At 40.1% G+C, this 18,072-nt stretch overlaps 1 protein-coding gene across 1 annotated transcript in view; it reads right to left on the minus strand.

Annotated features, from left to right (window-relative positions):
• si:dkey-34e4.1 (carboxyl-terminal PDZ ligand of neuronal nitric oxide synthase protein) overlaps positions 1-18,072 on the minus strand; it is a 55,032-nt gene continuing 36,960 nt past the window's right edge. The window contains exons 9-11 of the mRNA XM_066661039.1: positions 17,489-17,654; positions 15,779-16,073; positions 1-4,551 (exon numbers count right to left, since the gene is read on the minus strand). Of these exons, the coding sequence (XP_066517136.1) occupies positions 4,083-4,551; positions 15,779-16,073; positions 17,489-17,654 (930 nt within the window). The 3' untranslated portion in view covers positions 1-4,082. The remainder of the gene's footprint in view (positions 4,552-15,778; positions 16,074-17,488; positions 17,655-18,072) is intronic.

Genomic DNA, 18,072 nt, shown 5'->3' on the forward strand with positions numbered 1-18,072 from the left:
CACACACACACAGTCACACACAGCAGAAGCATGGTCATAATTCAAAAGGAAGCAGCAGGGGGAGGAGGTTCAAACACGAAAGACAGTTACAGTATCGCTGCAGAAAAAATATTAAGCAGAAAAACGTTTAGGTGCTGGGAAATAAAACATAACAGGCTGCTAATTGACTAGTTATTTATTCTTCCAGCTTTAAGTTTACTTCAGGTCTCTGGCTAGATTTATATGGGCAAAGGGAAATGCTTTTCAGTGACATTTTTTTCTATTTACTGCAGACGTTGGCTTTTGTTAAGGTTTGTTGCCAGAAGGTGCATCTATTGCTTGAGTCATCAGTTCATTTCATTCGTGTCTGTATAGTGCTTTTCACAACAGAACCCATCACAAAGTGGCTTTACATCATCGCTCCATGTTTCCTTCAGACCTCTCTCCTTCTCTTCCTCCATCTTCTTTCTTCCCACCTCTTTCTATCCCAGGGTGACAGGCTGGTAAGGCTGGTATCAGCCTTAAGCACCTGCTCACTCCATGCTCCACCATTAATCCCATAACCCCCTTTTCTTTCCAATTCCTCCATCCACTGTACCCTTGTCTTCTTTCTCTCAATACCACTTCATTGTTCCTCCTGTCTCCACTGTACACAGAGCTAACCATTCCCTTGCTGTGTGCCTTATTGCTAGTAAACAACCTTTTTTTATGCTTTATTCACAGTTTTAGGTCACGAGCCTGGGTTCTTTTGTTTGTTTTGTTTTCTACAGTAACAGCAGTACAGTGCACCACAATCAAATATCAATGTGCCACTTCTTATCAGACAGAGACAACCCCAAAATCTTTTTCAGCAGAGCAAATACACCTCTCCAGTTATTTTTTGTGTTTTGAAAGAACACCATGATGTAAGCTTCAATCAATATTACATATATATGTAATCAATATTATTAACTTGACAATGGCTCTCACTATGTTAGACTGCCTGTTGTTAGTCTGAACTGCTTGCACAGAAACTCTAGAAGCAGTTGGACTGGTGTCAGTGAAGAGTTTGGCAGCTTGGCTTGGGATTTCAGGTCAAATGGACTGTATTTTTATTGTGAGCGGATATACACTTAACCATCACTGGATTAGGAACACCTACCTTGTATCTACACTCATTGTCCATTGTACCATACAGGAGCACATTGTAGTTCTACAATTACAAACTGTAGACCATATATTTATGTGCATAATACTTTAAAAGCCCAATTTCACCTTGTTCTTCAATGCTCAGGACTCACAGGACCAACACAAAGCAGGTATGATTTGGATGATGGATCATTCTCAGTGCTGCAGTGAAACTGATGTGGTGCTGGTGTGTTAGAGTGTGTTGCACTGGGATGAGTGGATCAAACACAGCAGTGCTGCTTATGTTTTTAAACACAGTGCCCATTCACTGTCCACCTCGTTAGACATGCCTTCCTCATTGATCCAACATGGTAGATGTAAACTCAACGAGAATAGCTCATCTGTTTGTGTCATCATATAGTCTTTCATCAGTGGGCACAGGTCGCTGTCGACTGGATACTTTTGATTGGCGGACAATTCTCAGTCCAGTCATGACATAGAGGGCTTTAAAAACTCTAGCAGCCCTGCTGTGGCTGATCCATTCATACCAGCACAACACACACTTGGTCCTGACCATTGACGAACAGAGGGAAATGTGGATAAGAACGTTTGTAGTGAAACAGGTAGACTACAGTGTGTAATTGTAGAACTATAAAGTGCTCCTGTGTGGTCAGTGGAGCTGATAAAATAGACAACTAGTGTAATGTTCCTAATCCAGTGATCGTTCAGTGTACTGAATAGAGATGGAGAAGCTGCGGTTAGAACTGATGGGTAAAGAAACCTGCAGCTTGTAAAAGTTAATATGAACCAAGTCTTAGTCTAGTCAACACCTCCCCCCACTCCACCTGATTCTCTCCCTCTCTCTCAGCCCCCAGTCTGGAAGAAGCGTTAATGATTCTACCTTTCGTTCCCTCTAATAATGACAATGTAAAGGTGTTACCAAATTCACTCATCAGCACCATGTTTCTTTGAAATCCCAATTAGCCTTTCATTCAGGCTGCTTCATAGGAGTCCTCATGCATTCTTTCTTTGAGCCAAACCAAACGGGTGCCAATTTGCACTGCTTATGAATTGTTGATTAATCCCCACCTTCAATCCTCCTGCATATTTCTGCATGAATTTTTGATAAGCTTTCACTATACTCACTCCATCCCGGGACTGTCTTCCCTCACCAGCTGTATGTTCTTTTCTATCTGTTCTGGGAACTATACCTTTCCTTTCTTCTTTCTTAACCTTTAAAACAAAAACATCTTCATTACAGTTATGCTCCTAATTGGATAAACATTGAACTTGCAACGTATAAAAACACCTCACAGTGAATCAGTGAACTATTCCAAACAATAAAGTAGCAGCTAATAAATGTCTGTTTTCTAATAGATCTCTAATCTTTCCTCACCTACGTGTCCGGCAGTGCAATCTATGCATTTGTACCTATTACAGTCTAAAAATAACAACTCATTTTCCTTCTAAAAATATATTTCTATCTATTCAGCCCAATATAGTCCACAGTGTCATTAATTCTTTCTCCATTGAGTTTGCACATGAAAAAATTTTAAGGATATTGCAGGCAATAGGTGCTTCTGTCTTACAGCACAGAAGCCTCCAGATTACAGTCATTAATAAAGGCAGGGAAGAAATGACAACGCCGTATTGATTTTGCCATTCCGCAGCAGTAGGACCATTACACAGTGATTATAAATTGCTCCTCTTTGCAAGTCTTTTGCCCTGTTCGAACTGGGTTTGTTTTACCTGAGGAGGTACAGTAATTTACGCAATTACAGCCAAAAAGCGCGATCTTCATCCAGTCTGGCAGTGAAGGACCTGTAATTTGCCAAACCTGGAGCTGTCTCAGTAATAGCAGGCATGTTGGAATTATCCAATAATTATATGTAAAATCAAACCTAACAGTAGAGCTGAGACATTCATAGTTTTTATATCTTAGCTTGCAAGGACTGCAGTTTTTCACAGTAACTCGAACTTGACAAATGTAGCCCCATAATAACAGAGTGTGAGCTGTATGTAGGTAAGTAGATGAGGTAATAAACACAACTTAAAGGGGACATATTATTTAAAAAATTGTGCATTAAATGTGCACATTAATTTGGGGATCTGGAGTTTACCAATTGACAAATTGTGAAAAAAAGAACACCCACTCAATTTTGCATGGATAATAAAACATTAAACCCTTCTGAATTTGTACGACTTCTTATGTAATAGGCTGAGACTTTAGGAGTTGTCCTGCCTACTCGTCATAGCGCTGGACCTGTCTTTATGTGAGCGTACAAATATGAGATTAAACAGAACAAAACACACACAATGAGCTATTAATGATTTATTAAATATGTAAAAAAAAATAGAATGAATTTGAGAGACTATTGAGTGAAAATGGCTAAAATAACAGAGCTTCTGCTCCTCAACTCTCACTCCTGGGCTCTCGTGCTGAACTGAGCTGTGGCTCATTCTCATTTACAACAACAGGAGCTGAAACTGGTCGAATTGAACAGGGCTGTTAAGATATAGGGAGAAGACTACAGTGGTGTTTTGTGGTATTTTGATCAAAACATGTTTTATTAGGACCCCAGACCAGAATTTACTTCTTGAAAAAGAGTAGAATATGTCCCCTTTAAATCCCAGCTGCAGTACTGGATGTTTTTATGCTCTACATCATACGCGTTTGGGCATATTCTTGCCTGTGTTATTAAGTGTAACGCTTGATGCATATTTAGCCTTCTTTGTTTCAGTCTGAACTCTTAAACTTCCCAAAGAAACAATAGAAAGCATTAGTTTTTCATTATATTTCATCAAAATACCCTCCTCTGGTAAAAACCTAAACCAGCTCAAACTGTGCTTTAGAGAAGTAGTGGTTATTCCTTCTTATTCAGAATGATGCTTTCTCTCTTTTGCCGCTCCCCTGGACCCATAGAGCTCAACTCATGTTCCGCAGTTAGAGTGCAGTAAAGCCAGGGGCTTTATTTAAGTCTCATGGGCCAAAGCTTTTAACTCCCAAGCGGTGTTGCTGTGTCACACAAGCCATCCTCTAGCAGCTCGTCCTCGCTCAGGCTGATGTGAAGACAGGTCTCATTAATCGGAGACGAAAACGGAAGCGTGTGCTCGTAGCTGTGGGGTGTTTGCAGAGGGGGCGAGGTCCCCGTGAAGGGGCGGTCCTCTGGTAAACTGCTGCAGGTGCTTGAGGTGGACAGGAGAGCAGAGCTACGGTCCTCAAACAGGTCCTCTACAGGATGAGGGGACGTGAGGGATTTGTTATCTGAGCGGACGCCAGAATCCTCGCTGAGTGAACCCCCGTTGCTGAGGGAGCAGAAGTCTCCTGGGGAAACTGTACAGGGTGTGATGTTAGGAAAAGAGGAGGAGCCATTGGTCTCTGAGCCTGGGGAGAAGGTTCTGTTGGGTCTTTTTCGGTTGACAGGTGCAGGAGGTGGGTCCAGCTTAGGGATGATTTGCTTAAACCTGTAGGGAAAAACAGAAAAATCACTGTGGGTGAAAAAACAGCGAGTGAGGAAATGGAGGAGCATTGTCTTAGGGTGGTCTAGGGCCTCACAAGTGCTGAAGAAAACAAGCTCTTTAGCTTCAACTCTCAGGCTGTTTTAGTTCTCAGCCGCAGTAGTGTGCATGTATGTGTGAGTGCTTTGTGTATGTGTGTGTGTGTGTGTGTGTGTGTGTGTGTGTGTGTGGTGTACACTTATCTCTTTCCCACAGTTCCCCTGGTGGGTGAATGAGAGAGGCATATGAGAAAGTGAGAGTGAGAAAAGGAGAGCGGGTGGGGCTAAAGTTTTATTTGCTTTCTTAAAATGCAGATATAGACTGCAATGCAGGCACTTAGCATGAGACGAACAAGTAAACGCACACACACACACAAATGTAATATCCTATCACAGCAGACCTGAAACAAATACCACAGTCTCATGCAGATACTCAAGCAGATGCAGTGATACTGTGAGTCGTTTATCTGTTTACGGCTCATGGGCTCAAAGTCTCTCTCTCTCTCTCTCTATCTCTCTCTCTCTATCTTTCTCTCTCTCTCTTTCTCTCTCTCTATTTCTCCCCCTCCATCCTTTTTCCATCCATTCTCTCCTTCTGTCTCTCTTCATTAGCATAAGACTCGAGTCAGCAATTCTGTTCCGTAGCATTTTCTCTCTCCTCCTCGCCTCTTCATCTCTGTCACTGCTTCCCCCTCCCCACATACACAGAAATATGTCAATAAAAGAAAGCGGCTATAAATAATTAATTATTTCAGGCCCTTCTCTCACCAAAGTATCTGTTCAAGTTCATAAACTGTTTGCAGCACATTATCAGCCTCATGGGCTCTCTGTAATGCAATTATCGCAGAAACATTTCAGCCTTACTTTATTTGTGCACTGCAGCCTCAAAGCCTGGGCTTGTTTTACCTCAGTAGTTAAAATGACTGCTGACAAGATCTGTGACTACAGTCCTGTACATATCCGTACGGTCTGTTACTCAGATACATCCAAAAGTAATAAATCTGGAATACAATGTCCCCTAATTTAAAGCTCCTTTAGTTCATCGTATACCAGAGGTGTTGAAATCCAGAACTTGCATCCAGGTGTAAGCCCAGGATTTTAAAATGTCTGGCTGGTATGAAAACCTTTTTAAACTACAATTGTAAAATAGTAATTAGAAAAATAAATAATATTGTGTTGACTGTAGTAAAATTGACTGAATAAACATTATAGTTTGTATAATCTCAACACACATGTATAACACGCAGTAGGACACAGAGGATCAGCCACACATCAAATGTAGATCACCTTGACCACTGCTGAGGGTGGTCTAAAGGGGTATAAACCCCCAAGCAATAAACATGCCAATGAGGGAACATATCCTGGTCATAAAATGACACTGTGTTGTTATTGTTGCCGAGCATAATATTTGTCATGTAATACTGAAGGGGCTCGGTCCATTCGCTCAGGATTCACTGGTGGAATTTGAGGAAAAGTATACAGATATTTTATCCCATATGAAGAGGTCAGTAAAATCCCCTACACATTACACCACCCAGCCTGGTGAACTGAAAAGTGCTTTGGTATGAAGCGTGCTCTGCTGAGTGGTTTAGTGGAAAGCTTATATGACCTGGGTATTATATGAAGTATGGCTATTGGATTGTAGAATATGGCTGGCTGAGGTTAAAGAGCTGCGTTTGTGTGTAGAGATGCATTATACACATCAGCAGCCACTCTAACAGCTCCCCGAGGGAGACTGAAAGTAGGGACGAGAGAGAGAGAGAGAGAGAGAGAGAGAGAGAGAGAGAGAGAGAGAGAGAGAGAGAGAGAGAGAGAGAGAGAAGGAGAAACATACAGCTAGAAAGAGAGAATAAATGTAAGAGGTGTAGAGACAAAGAGAGAATAAAAAGAGAGGGAGATGAAATGAATGCCTTCCTTCTGTCATTCATTCTGCCTTATTCCCTCTTTCTCTTTAACTCCCCCTCTCTTTTTATTCTTTCCTAATGGTGTCCTAAGGCCACAATGCTCAATGTCAAGCCTTGGCTAGAGGGACCTAAAGCTGTCAAGCAGTAGGCTGTGGAGGGTTGGAATTGTTTTCTGTGCAGTCATGGAACTCCATCCAATACCTCTGGAATGTGTGGGAGAGCTTTTGTGATCCACCAACATCAGCACCTGACCTCACTACATTTCTCCTGGCTGAATGCCATCAATTACTCACCGACATATTTCAACTTCGATAGAGGTGTTTGAGATTTTGTGAACATTTTCTATATTTGTGCATAAATATGACCTTAAACAACATCAGATTTTCATGCAAGTTCTAAAGCTGTGAGTAGATGTTGAGAAACAAGCTATGAATTATGACACAGAGAGAAGAGACGAAGAAAGAGAGAAAGAATGAGAGACAGATTCAGCTTGGGGTGTTCATTTTGGTCGGTGTGGGTGTGGGTGTGCCGTATAAAACCGCTGCATCAAAAGCTTTCCAATATTATCACAGCGGGAAAAGCATGCACACAGCAACACACACACAAACTCCTCAGGTCATTAACTGAATGCAATGCCACTTTGATAAGCCGAAATCTCCCCATCAGCTCTTCTATACACACAGCAAATAAAGCTGTCCTTGTCATACAGTCACATCAGAACAGCTGCAATCTGACTGCCTACATACACCCTATCCTAGTCATACACTCCCACGCATACACACCCACACACAAACTCTGTGACCATTCATGCTCCATTAGCATGCTAATGTGATTGAAATAGAGCAACTGTCTTAATTATACTCACATGAGTTTGGAAAAGTGGAGAGGACAGAAGAGAGTGAAGAGAGAGGAGTGGCAGAATATGGAGATGAAGGGGAGCGAGATGTTTCGAAGATTCCCGAAGGTAGTAAATGAGAGGGAGAAAACAAAAGGACGAGACACGCAGAAGAAAAATAAAGGGGCTATAGGAGGAAGAGGATGAGCAGGAGGGGAGGCTCTTCACAGGTGCACCTGAACAAAGAGAAACAAATACAAGAACTAAGTCTCTCCCATGTGTCTCTCTCTCAAACTGAACTCTACAAACACTATCCAAATATTCCACTGAGAGCATCCTTAATTGCTATGAAGGTTCATATTTATTCATGCAAATTTACTTCCTGTGGCACAATCTGATTAGTTGAGAAGTGTTCCCATGTTTTTGTTTTTTTTATCTACATGCTATATGCGTTTGCTAAGCAAATTACTCATTGCTGACCCTAAGTATTTGCACCAGTGGTGACACCTCACTCATTACGCCCCATGTTTGTCTCTTGTGGGCATGTTCAGATCAGCTTATGATGCCTTTTTTTCTGACCAATCATTTCTTTTTGTCATGTTTCTGAGTCGTAATTAATTTGCATGAAATAGAAAATCTCAACTCGTTATTGGTCACTATGCCTGTCACCAAATCACACCTACCACTGTCCTGGTCTCACTGGAAATGTCTGGTCACCTTTTACTTTGTTGAAGTTGAATAGGGGTAAATTTAATACAAATCAAAACAAAAAAATGGACATGTTAAATAAGCTCCATAGGCAGCTGGATGTCTGTTAACTGACACCCACCAAAAATGCTCATTTGGATTTGATATTGCTAAAGTTTTGACAAATCAAACATAACACTATAGTATACTACTCTTTCCTGGATCAAGGACATGCCAATGTTAAATCATGTGATACAATTGCTTCAATATATTTTACTTAATTTGCAGATCCATTGTATAAACCTAATAACACACTTGAGATTTTAATTCCCAATAAGATACTGCCCCTTGTGTTCTATTTCTGCACTTGAGTAGTTATTCTAGTGATTGAGCTTTAGGCATATGTAGTTTAAGACACTTACAATTCACCAACAGAACACACTGCTAACCATAAATGTCTTCAATAACTCAATAAAAGAAAAAAGACCTATGTTCATTTAGATATCTGTATATTCACAAAACTATTCCCATCCATTCTTCAACCCATGTGCAACCCAGTGCAATGCAACAAAGTTAACTATGGTGCTATTTGATTTGCAGTAATACTTCAATATGCAGGAAGCACAAAGACAGACAGACACACACACACGCCTCATCAATTTAAGTGGTTGTAACCAGAGAAAGTGAGTAACTAGGGATTATAATTAATCAATATTGACACAGGCTAAACAATGACACTTAGACATACATTGCACCTTCATTCTCTCTCTCTCTCTCTTTCATTCTCTCTCTCTCTCTCTCTCTCTCTCTCTCTCTCTCTCTCTCTCTCATTCTGTATGTCTGTGGCACATCTTTATGGGCACCAAGCATAATCTGCTACATGCCACTGAAATACAGATAAAAGACGAGGAATTATAGTAAACATGCTCTACTTGAAAACATGTCTTTAACTATTTAGTGGCTCACTGCTATCCAGAGTTAAAAATTAAGTATTTATTGAATATTTTGAAACGGGATCATACAAAATAATAAATGCTGTGGAGGGTGTATTTTTGAAAATATCCCCTTCCAGAAGAATATAAAAATGGCTGTATTATCTTGCTAGTCCAGTAGGTCCAGGCCAATAGTACCTTTTAAAGAGAGGCATCAAAACACCACCACGCATTAGAGAAACACAGAGGTAGGGCACCCTATGTAGGGCACTATGCACTGTATCTATGCATCATGAATCTAGATCTTAATACTGCATTATATATTTCTAATACATTCATTCATTCATTATCTGTAAGCGCTTATCCAGTTCAGGGTCGTGGTGGGTCCAGAGCCTATCTGGAATCATTGGGCGCAAGGTGGGAATACACCCTGGAGGGGGCGCCAGTCCTTCACGAGGAAACACACACACACACACCTATGGACATTTTTGAGTCACCAATCCACCTACCAACGTGTGTTTTTGGACTGTGGGAGGAAAGCGGAGCACCCAGAGGAAACCCACATGGACACAGGGAGAACACAACAGTCACCTGGAGAGGGACTTGAACCCACAACCTCCATGTCCCTCACTATATAGGGAGAGAGGATGTATCTGAATTTCAGCCAGAGGCAGGCATGCTGTGTGACGTCTATGTTTCCTATAATTTCAGTTTCTTTTGTTCACTAAGGAACACTGACAACGGCGTTTTCAAAAATCTCCAACTTGAAGAGCTTTTCAAAAACCAACAGAGACCTAAAAGGCCTTTTTTGTGTGGACAGGAGGCCAAAACCTCAAGACAAAAACCTCAGATTTTAACAATAAATGGACCCATGCGGACAGGGCCTTAGATTCTCAGCATTTTCCTTCCAGATTTAGGTAAGTTATAAATTTACGTAAATTAAATATTCCATAGTTTTCTGTTCACTATAAGGAAGGAATATGCATCGAGCCCATGAGTAGAACAGGTCCAGTATGAAGGCTTACACAGGTGTCATGTAGCCTTACGAACCTACAGTAAAACGTTACCAACATTTTATCTCATTAATATTGCAATGTGTTTGTAATAGACCCAAAAATATATCACAGAATATAGCTATACCACCACAATATTATTAAGAATCTCAACACTTGTATTTGTTTCATATTGTGCAGCTCTACAAATTTTTCTATTAAAAAAGAAAAGCAAAGAACAACACAAGGATTTATACTGAGAGAGCTGAAGCACACACAGAGCAGCAGCATGAAACTGCAGTATGTGGGAGTGGGCTGGAAGGCACACACATGCTGAGAAGCAGGGTCTCACAGAGCTGAAGTCTGTCACATCTTAATTCAGCAGAGTCTGTGTCGGGACAGAGTGATGAGAGAGGAATGGAGCGAAGCAGAAGAGAAAAATTCACAATGGAAGGAAAGCAGGGGGCTGAAATCTCAGAACAAAACAGAGGAGGGGAAAAAAGATGGGGGAAAAGAATAAACAGTGATGGGACAAAGGGACTGAAAGAATATATGAAGCAGGGGGACTCTGAGTCTGGAAAATGTTGAAAGGATGTGTGTGGTAAGGATTATAATCTTGGCAATGCATCAAGAGTGAACAAATGGACGGATGGCGACTGAGAAAGAGAAAGACAAATGTACACAAAACAAACCCAGGCACTTCACAATGAAAAGGGCATTTAGTAATCATACCTCAGATAAATATCATATATCTCAGCTGATGGATTCTACACTCTATGCAGTTCCTTTATAGAACATAATACCCCCAAATGTGTGGCCAATTATTAAACATCAACAAGCAAACCAAAATCAAGACTTGGCCCATTAAAATATTAATCTAACAGACTGGTCTGAGCTTTATGGTGTCATCCAGTGTGATTGGTAATGAGCTAATTTAGCAGATCTAGCCCATTAATGTTTTTCATCAAGCGTGCTGAGCTGTCCAATGGGGATATGTGAGCAGCCATTCAAAAACATGCATTAACCAACATCATGTCTATCTGGTGAAAGATATTCTGCTTGTCCCCCGCTCATCTTAGTAGTAACATGCTATTAGGAGAGTCTCAGAAACTCTAATAGACAGGGCTGGGTATATTCTAAGCAAAAATAAAGTCAATGAGCATAAATGCTATGACCATGGCTTTAGAGAAACCAGCTGCCTTTTGGGTCCTTGTGTATGTATTAACTTTCTGTAACTTGAACAATGAAAATGGCTATACAAATAGGAACTATTGTTGATCTTATATGAACAAATATTAAACTAACTCTTTATTAAACAGTTAAACCTCCCTGGTTCTGGTAATAATTGTGTTATTATATTTGATTTGTTTGGAAATGACGTACAAATATGAATCCAGTAAAATGTGATACACTGTGGATTTGTGTGTGTGTGTGTTGGTTGGGGGGGCCATGGGAGACATTTCATGTTGTTCTTGGTGAAGTATGAGTCACTGGCAAGTCTGGCTTTGAGAGTAGTGTGTGCAGGAGTGTGTGTGTGTGTGTGTGTGTGTGTGTGTGTGTGTGTGAGAGAGAGAGAGAGAGAGGACTGTGTGTGTTTAGAAATCAAGTTATAAACAGCCCAGAGTCGGCAGACATAAGAGCTCCCTCTCAGTGTTTATAATGTTTTGAGTGTTTATGAGAAACATCTGGGTGTTTAAAACAGACAAAAGTGTTGTTTACTTACCAAACCGTTACAACAATTTCAGCTTATTTTTCATATTGCACTTTTAACTGCTAGAAGGACACACTCTCTCCTGCCTTCTAGATTTATAGGTTCGTTGATTCATAGGTTACACAGCAATCAAAGTATACACTGTGTAATGTTAGTTTACTGCAGTTTTTGTAGAACTGTTATAACATCATGTTCCTATCAGCCTGAATGTAAAAAAAAGACAATTCGCTTTCCAATCAGATTAGAGTAGGTATAGAGAGATGAGAGAGAGCACGGGAACAAAAACAGCTTGTTGAATCACAAATGAGGAAAAGACATAAAAGTGGTCATGTAAAAATGGGTTATGACTTTGAGATCTGGATTTCTGGAAGAAATAATATATAAGAAAGAGGTATATGGGCCTTTAAAAAAAAACAGGAACCAATGGGAAAAAAGTGACTCAGATTTGAGCAACATGTACTTAAACAAGAGTATTTACTTTTACTCACACACTGTACACTGTTAAATAACCAGCATTCATTTGTATGGTCAGTTATCAGTACATCAAATATGACTTACGCTCATGGAATGAGGAGCAATCACAGAGAAACTGTTTTAATTTTAAAAAACTCTCCTAAGCTAACACACTCTTTTCCGAATCACTACCACACATCAGCTAGTGACCACTGAAGGAAATAACAACAAGAAAGTATCAAGCCTAGGAAGTGTTTGTCTGACTTGAGAAAGGTGGGTTTGAGGTGAAAACAGCAGCTGACAGTGTAGGGTCCTTCTTTGTAACAGATATTAATAGTGATAAATCCTTGGGATATGACAAAGGTCAGACATTTCCATTAGCTGTTACATGAGTCTCCTACTCTCTCTCTCTCTCTCTCTCTCTCTCTCTCTCTCTCTCTCTCTCTCTCTCTCTCTCTCTCTCTCTGTGTCTCATACTCTCATATACACACATACACACCTATTTATATTATGGTCAAACAGAGTGGGTGGACACTCCACTGGTTTCTTTCAGACTTTCATTAGTTTTGTTTGCATTTCCGCAAAGCAATATCCATCTCTACATGTCTGCTGTCTGAATGGAGAGATGGATACTGAACGAAGTAGCATAGAGGGAGTTGAAAAGCATGATAATGGTAAAAAGAGAAGAAAATAACATTATAAAAGCAATGATGTTAGGAACAATGCCATAAAAAAACAAAGAGTTTAATTAAATATTCTATATTCATAGGTGCACTGTCTGCTAACAGACCCTGGAGAGGGTGCCAGTCCATCACAGGGCACCTCACACTCACAACAGTTTTTTAGTAGCCAATCTATTACCAACATGTTTTTGGATTGTGGGAGGAAACCGGAGCACCTGGAGGGAACCCACATGGACACGGGGAGAACACACCTCATACTCATCACAGACAGTGACCCCGGGCAGGGCTTGAAACCATGAACCCCAGGACCATGGAGCCGTGGAGCTGTGTGGCCACCCTTACTCAAGCATGTACATATAATTTGCAATTATCGGTACTTTCCTGTAAATACAATCACTTTTACTTTCTACTCAAAAGCAGTAATCAGTATCTTACTTAGTTACATTTTAGCATTAATATACACTTGTTAATTTCATTATGAGTTGCTGAAAACCTCGGTGTGCTGCTTTATGATTGGTTACTCCACTTTACAATTTAATATAGACTAAGGCTGCATCCAAAATAAAAGAGAATTTCAGTCCCTGTGCTGATAGATAAAAGGTTCCATGGCAGTTCTGTAAGTGAACTGGTACTTAATTTCTCTATCAGCTGCTGCTTCTCTACTTTTGCTCAAGTTGTTTTGCTTTGAGGGGGCTGGTCATTTAAACAGCAACAGATGGGCTACAGTCAGTAATTGAAAACCTTCCAAGTAAGACTTAAGAATATGCAGTGTATATATATATATATATATATATATATATATATATATATATATATATATATATAGCCATAGCATCACAGGTCACAGACGCGCTGAACGTACAGTGAAGATCTGACTGAGACAAAACACAGTAAGAGCAAATATATGCTTTGATGAAAGTGATTGCAACAAAAGACAGGGTGGAACCCTACATGATCAGAACATCAATAAAGACTTTGAGCCGAAAACCTGAGGCTTGTAGAATTGTTTCCCCAGTGAGCACACAGAGAGAACTCGGCATACTGAATGAAACAAGCAATAGCAGCATGAGGCTGAGAAGCAGCAGCCAGTCTGCAATATAAAAGATAAGGCATCCCACACAACAAAAGCACTGACTGATGGACAATAGTCTTTTAGCTAATTTTCATACCTTAAATATGTGGTTTGATAACATGAGGTCAAGGCTTTGTTGCAAATAATTAAGTTCAGCCTTCATTCATTTCCCGCCAATAATTTTGAATTGTCTAATGAAGAGACACATAAATGAATCGACCAAATAGGTGAAGTTGATGCCTTTTGCGGGTGGCATGGTGGCGCAGCAGGTAGTGTCGCAGTCACACGGCTCCAGGGACCTGGAGGTTGTGGGTTCAATTCCCGCTCTGTGTGAGGAGTTGGTGTGTTTTCCACATGTCCGCGTGTCCGAAAAACACATGTTGGTAAGTTGATTGGCGACTCAAAAGTGTCTGTGTGTGTTGCCCTGTGAAGGACTGGCGCCCTCTCCAGGGTGTATTCCTGCCTTGCACTCAATGATTCCAGGTAGGCTCTGGACCCACCGCAACCCTGAACTGGATAAGCGCTTACAGATAATGAATGAATGATGCTTTTTGCTTGGATAGATCAAAAGTATCTGCTCTCAATAAAATTTTCACTGTTTTACATAGAAATAAAATAGGGCATTATAGATAAGCTAAAACATTGCAGACAATATTATTATAGTAATCCCACTGTTGTATTTATTTCAGTTTAGCTTGTGTATCTGTCGTATTGTAAAATAAAAAAAATTATTTTACAGTACGACAGATACATAAAATAAAAATTTTTATGTTCCATTACAATGCTTAAATAAAATGTTTTGGAAAGTAACTACACTTTCAAAATCCATTCGTTATAAACTTATTCTGCTCTATTTAAACCTTACTTCAAACATCAAGTGTAAAAACAGTCATATTTATATAGTTTTTGATGTATCAGGCGTATGAATGTTCATCCATATCATACAGCCCTACTTCAATGTGCACATTTATGGTAGATACATTTGGCAAAACTGTGCCAAAAATACTTTTCTAAAACTCTGGCCCCCATGTGTGTTCCTGCTTTATAGCAAATGGTTCCAGTTAGGCTCAGGATCTACCACAACAAAATTAACTGAATGAATGAATGAATGAATGGGTGGATGGATGGATGGATGGATGGATGGATGGATGGATGGATGGATAAATGAATGAACGAACAAATGTATCTAAATCAACAAAATACAGCAAACATCCTTAGAAAATGGTTATGTACAGCACTGTAAGCGGTGGTCACCTTGAGGCAAACAAGCTTAAAATCTGTTCTTCATTTCCTTCTTTTCTCAGCCTTTGTCTCTTTTTGTCTTGCATGTGTTTTGACCTGATCTGCTCCACAAACCCATGCTTTTATTTTGTGCAGATGGAGGGACTCAGGTTTCAGAAAGCTGAGCTGCTATTGGTTATGAATTAGTTTGGCAGCAAGTGGTAAACATTCACACACACACACACACACACACACACACACACACACAGTCTGTTCATTTACAAAGAGTGTGTGCCTCAACTAAACCTTGGAAAGAAATTAGACAGTCCAAAGGCTACATAAAACAAACGTAAACACACAAAGTACAATATTCTCATAATCTATGCCTGTCTTTTTCATTCACTATTATTTCTCATACTATTCTGTTTATATGAACCAGATTTGAGGTCCTTTTTCTGCCAAAACATCTGTTTTCCTGCTTTCTCTCTCTCTCGTTCTCTCTTCTTGTGCTGTGTTTAGGTAAGTTTTTTTCCCTTCTGGTTCTCAGGTTGAAGTACCCTCATGCTTGTGAATATTTTTGTTGTAAGCATGTTGCTATAGTGACTGTTGAATTCTCAAACACATTGGGGGGGGGGGGGTGCTCATAAATAAGAACCTTGGCATATGATAAATTAAGTGGGTGATGTTTGCATGTACAAGGCGTACCGTTTGTCCAATGCATCTGAATTGAGCCTAGTGATGTCACTCCTCATTCCGTCCAATCTCTGTTCACTTCCGGTGTCTACTGTCTTGCCATTGGCTGTGGCAGTTTTGGGTCTGCCCAGTTTGAGCAGGTTGAGGTACGACTCAGCACAGTCCACTGTGTGAGTGAATGGGGGGCAGTTTTCAGAGTCCCCCGCAGGTGTAGAAGTCATGGGCTGGTCAGAACTTGGCATGTAGCGGTTTTTCAGGTTGAGTGAGAGAGCGCGAGTGGAAATACCTTTCCATGGTGACTCTTCATCTGAAGGATGAGATTTGCAGTGACATTTGTAAAATACATTAAAAAGGCCACATATTTATCAATGCATTCATAAACTTAGATAACATACTAAATATTAGCTGCATGATTAATTAATCCCTTAGGGGACTTACATATTAGAGACTGTGTATTTTAGTTAGGATTCTAGAACAGGTGGTTTATTGGATCTTTTAAACTGTTGTTTACTGTTTGGTGCTTTCAGACTGTACAAGACAACAGACTGTACCATTCTGCTTTTGCACTCTCTAGTGTATAGGCAGCTTTAGAAGTCACAGTATCATCAATAATTAAATTGCCATTAATTCAGCATTAACTTGCGGCTTACTGAAACAACAGAGAAACTATGTTGCCTGTTAAAGAGCAAGCAGTGTCACTTAAGTACTTATGCAACTTCGGCTAATGCAAAGTTTGGCTTCTGGTGTGTATTCCATGTCATTATTTGGCCACTCACTGTGTGTGTTAGATAAAAAAACAGGTACTTGTGTAACTCTAGTTGAGGCCATACTGGTGTTTTAAGCAGAGGAGACATTATGTTAAGTCAATAAGATAGAGTATTGCTGTAGGTAGAGAGGTTTGCGAAAAAGGAAAAATACGATTTACATTTAAATAGGTGGCAAATTTACAAGGCAAAATACAACAAAATACAGAAATCCTTGCCAGTCCTGGCAAGGATTCTGACTCTCTGGAAATGAACCACCTCTGTACATGTATGCAATGTTCTGTGAAAGTAAATCAATTTTGAATGCTAGCAATTCACATGTAGTTTTTAGTAAAAAAAAAGCACCATCTCTCTAATCTAAGGGTTGGGAAACAGTGTTATTCATGCCTAAATGTTCATCTACTTCAGAAATACACAAAATGTTTGTTCCCCAAGAGCTAAGTCAAAAAGACCCACTCAGTGTTTTGGCAATAGGCCCAGTGTTGATGCACTTTTGGACTCTGTGTAACAAATTAGTAGAGACAGACAGCCTCCATAACACCATTACAACCCAGCCAAAAAAATGATGTGTCAGGCATGAATGTGTGGAGTCGCATCTGTGAGTGTAATTCAATCTCTCCTCTCTATCTCTCTCTCACTCACTCTATCTTTCTCTCCTAAGATCTCAAACACAAACAAAGTTCCCAGCATTCTCTTTGTTTTGGTCAAGTGACTGACCCCTTTGAGCCTAGAACAACTTAGAAATGTCGAACATGGGAACAAACTGAAAACAGCAGCTGTCTTTTACATTATATTAACATTCAGTCGTTAACTGACCAATTGAAGTCATGCAAAATTACTTAAATTACATTTAAATGTTACATTTATAAATAAAAGCATTGATCGGTCATGTTTACGAACCCAGTCTCAGCCACAGACACTTCCTTATATTTCATAACACTTGAGCATATTGTCTTACACTGTGTAGTGTTGTTGACTCTGGACTCCAGTTCACTGATGTGTTTGACAAGCAGTGCTATGTGCTGCAGCAGGTCTCTGTTCTGCAGGAGCAGCTGGTGGGTTCGGGCCTGAGCCTCCATCCGTGCAGCAGTCTCTGCTGCCATCTGGTCCTTTAAGAGCTGCACCTACAGAGAGGAGACAATGAGGCAAGAGTGGGGATTAGTGTGTGGCCTACTGGGGCTAGGGGTTGGAGCACCTCTCAGCCTGCTAGCGATTCCGTTTTCTATTTCTGTGTGATTCAGTATGTGATTGTCAGGCTACTGAGAAAAATAATATATCTCGGTTGATACATATGCTAATTCTAATATATACCTAATTTACTAAGCCGCTACATCTGTTTTCAGTACAGATAATGAATAAATCATGAGGTCCTTTTCAAAATGTCAGTTTTGTCCTTTTAAAATCAACTTCCACAAATAGATCCCACCATTATAGAGGGAAATTCTTTTTTATTGCTTCCCAGTGTGTCATGGCATTTGGAAGGTGAGTGATTGTGTTTGTGTGTGTTTGTGTAGAGCAGTTTATGAATATTTGACAGAAACA

This window comes from Hoplias malabaricus, chromosome 2 (genome assembly GCF_029633855.1).
Source record: "Hoplias malabaricus isolate fHopMal1 chromosome 2, fHopMal1.hap1, whole genome shotgun sequence".
Lineage (NCBI taxonomy): Eukaryota > Metazoa > Chordata > Actinopteri > Characiformes > Erythrinidae > Hoplias > Hoplias malabaricus.